The sequence below is a fragment of the Galeopterus variegatus genome, unplaced genomic scaffold (genome assembly GCF_000696425.1).
Source record: "Galeopterus variegatus unplaced genomic scaffold, G_variegatus-3.0.2 Scaffold44422, whole genome shotgun sequence".
In the NCBI taxonomy this organism is placed as follows: domain Eukaryota; kingdom Metazoa; phylum Chordata; class Mammalia; order Dermoptera; family Cynocephalidae; genus Galeopterus; species Galeopterus variegatus.
Genome location: NW_007770533.1, coordinates 1 through 1718, shown reverse-complemented (window position 1 = coordinate 1718; position 1718 = coordinate 1). Strand labels below are relative to the sequence as shown.

Here is a 1718-nt window from a genome sequence, read left to right as displayed (position 1 = left end):
GGGGGGGGGGGGGGGGGGGGGGGGACAAGATGGTCTTGTCTTTGTCTCCCTGTACCATTTTGGTGCTATTTTTATTAACAAAAAGATAGAAATGGTTTTATGGTAATATGCATATCACTGATGACACTGAGAGGGAGAAAGATACACACACACACTTTTCTTTTGGACCTATAATTGAGGCTGTGATGTCCCACTTCCCTACTAGGTATGTACCCTCACTAGAGAAGACAATCGAGAAATTGGAGGAAATCCTGAGGATGAGCAGCTCCATGTTCTGCCTTTATACAAAATCTCTGATGTGGATGAGTGTGGGAGTATAGAAGCTCAGGAGGAGAAAAAACGAAATGGTGCCATTCAAGTACTGAGTTCTTTTCGGCGGAAAGTCAGGATGTTAGCAGAGCCAGTCAAGACTTGCCGACAAAGGAAACTAGAAGCCAAGAAAGCTGCAGCTGAAAAGCTTTCCTCTCTGGAGAACAGCTCAAATAAGAACGAAAAGGAAAAGTCAGCCTCATTGCGTACAAAACAGAGTGAAAATGCAAGTCAGGCTAAACAGTTGGCAGGTAAATTTAATGTGAAGTATTATAGATGTGTGTTGTATGATACTTGTATTTAGAATTACATCAATTGAGGTCTTTGTTCTGTACCAAAATCTTTCCTCAGTTAGCAAGGGCCAGGCTTTGCTCTTGGAGATGGTAAAGAGGTACCACACCGTCAACCCCAGCTTGAGGGAGAAGTTAGGATTTTATTCTATAATAAAAACAGCAATATTTAACAGGTAAGTGATAGGGTGAAATTACCTCTCTGCCAATGCCAGATTAACACTAGAGGACCTAATAGTTTGGAGAAAGATGCAGTAAACCAAGAGTAAGATGACAAGACCTTGAATTTTGGTGGTAGTAGTGAAGATGTAGCAAAAACAATGCATTCATTACAAAACATGGGAATGAAGGAGAACAGTAATTTAAGGATGACTCCAGAGTTTTCAGCCTAGATAATGAAAATAGTATTATTTATTGAAATAAATTTATAAATATGATTTATGGGGGAGAGGTGGAAGAGAATAAGATACCTTTCTTTAGACATGTGAGTCTGCAGTTTAGGAAGGATTCTACCTGTAACTGTCCTATAAAATTCTTACCCATCGAAACAGAGTATACCTATAGTAGTAGCAATACAGCATTATTCATCACTGCTGATATTTTCTTTCCATAGCCCCTTGCTTTAGGCCTGCAGTTAGTGCTATTAAAAAAAAAAAAAGTCCAAGTTTTGGAAATGGCATTGGCCTGGACAGTATCTTTTAAGTTTAGTGTGCCAGTTTGTTTAAAACCAACCCTCTTTACCTATAAAGTCAAATTTTCCTACTGATTCATTTCCAAGCTCAGAGAAACTAAGTAATTTAGAACAATATGTTAAAGATGCTTAATAAGTATGTGTTGATTGATTGGCTTACACTAAGAGAAGTAAATCCCTGATTCTTTCAGGTTAGCTGTAGAGTATACACAGATAAGACTTTGTCTCTGGTCCCGTCTAACTGGTTTCTACAGATAGTAATCATTTCAGTTCTTGGAATGGCCATTGCACTTCCCTTTATTTGTTCTTAACTCACAAAACTTTTTTAATGTAGCAGAAGTATAACTTTTAAAAGTTTTACAGAGCTGAGAGTATCTTTAAAGTGTTATCTGTAACTGTAACTTTCCTTTCTGGAAAGCCTGCTCATG

General features: G+C 38.1%; 1 protein-coding gene across 1 annotated transcript in view; it reads left to right on the top strand.

The window, feature by feature from the left end:
- The window catches only part of LOC103584108 (methylcytosine dioxygenase TET2-like), a 4531-nt gene extending 3729 nt beyond the window's left edge, over positions 1 to 802 (top strand). The window contains exon 2 of the mRNA XM_008565227.1: positions 206 to 802. Coding sequence (XP_008563449.1) covers positions 206 to 613 — 408 coding nt within the window. The 3' untranslated portion in view covers positions 614 to 802. The remainder of the gene's footprint in view (positions 1 to 205) is intronic.
- Positions 803 to 1718: the final 916 nt, after the last annotated feature.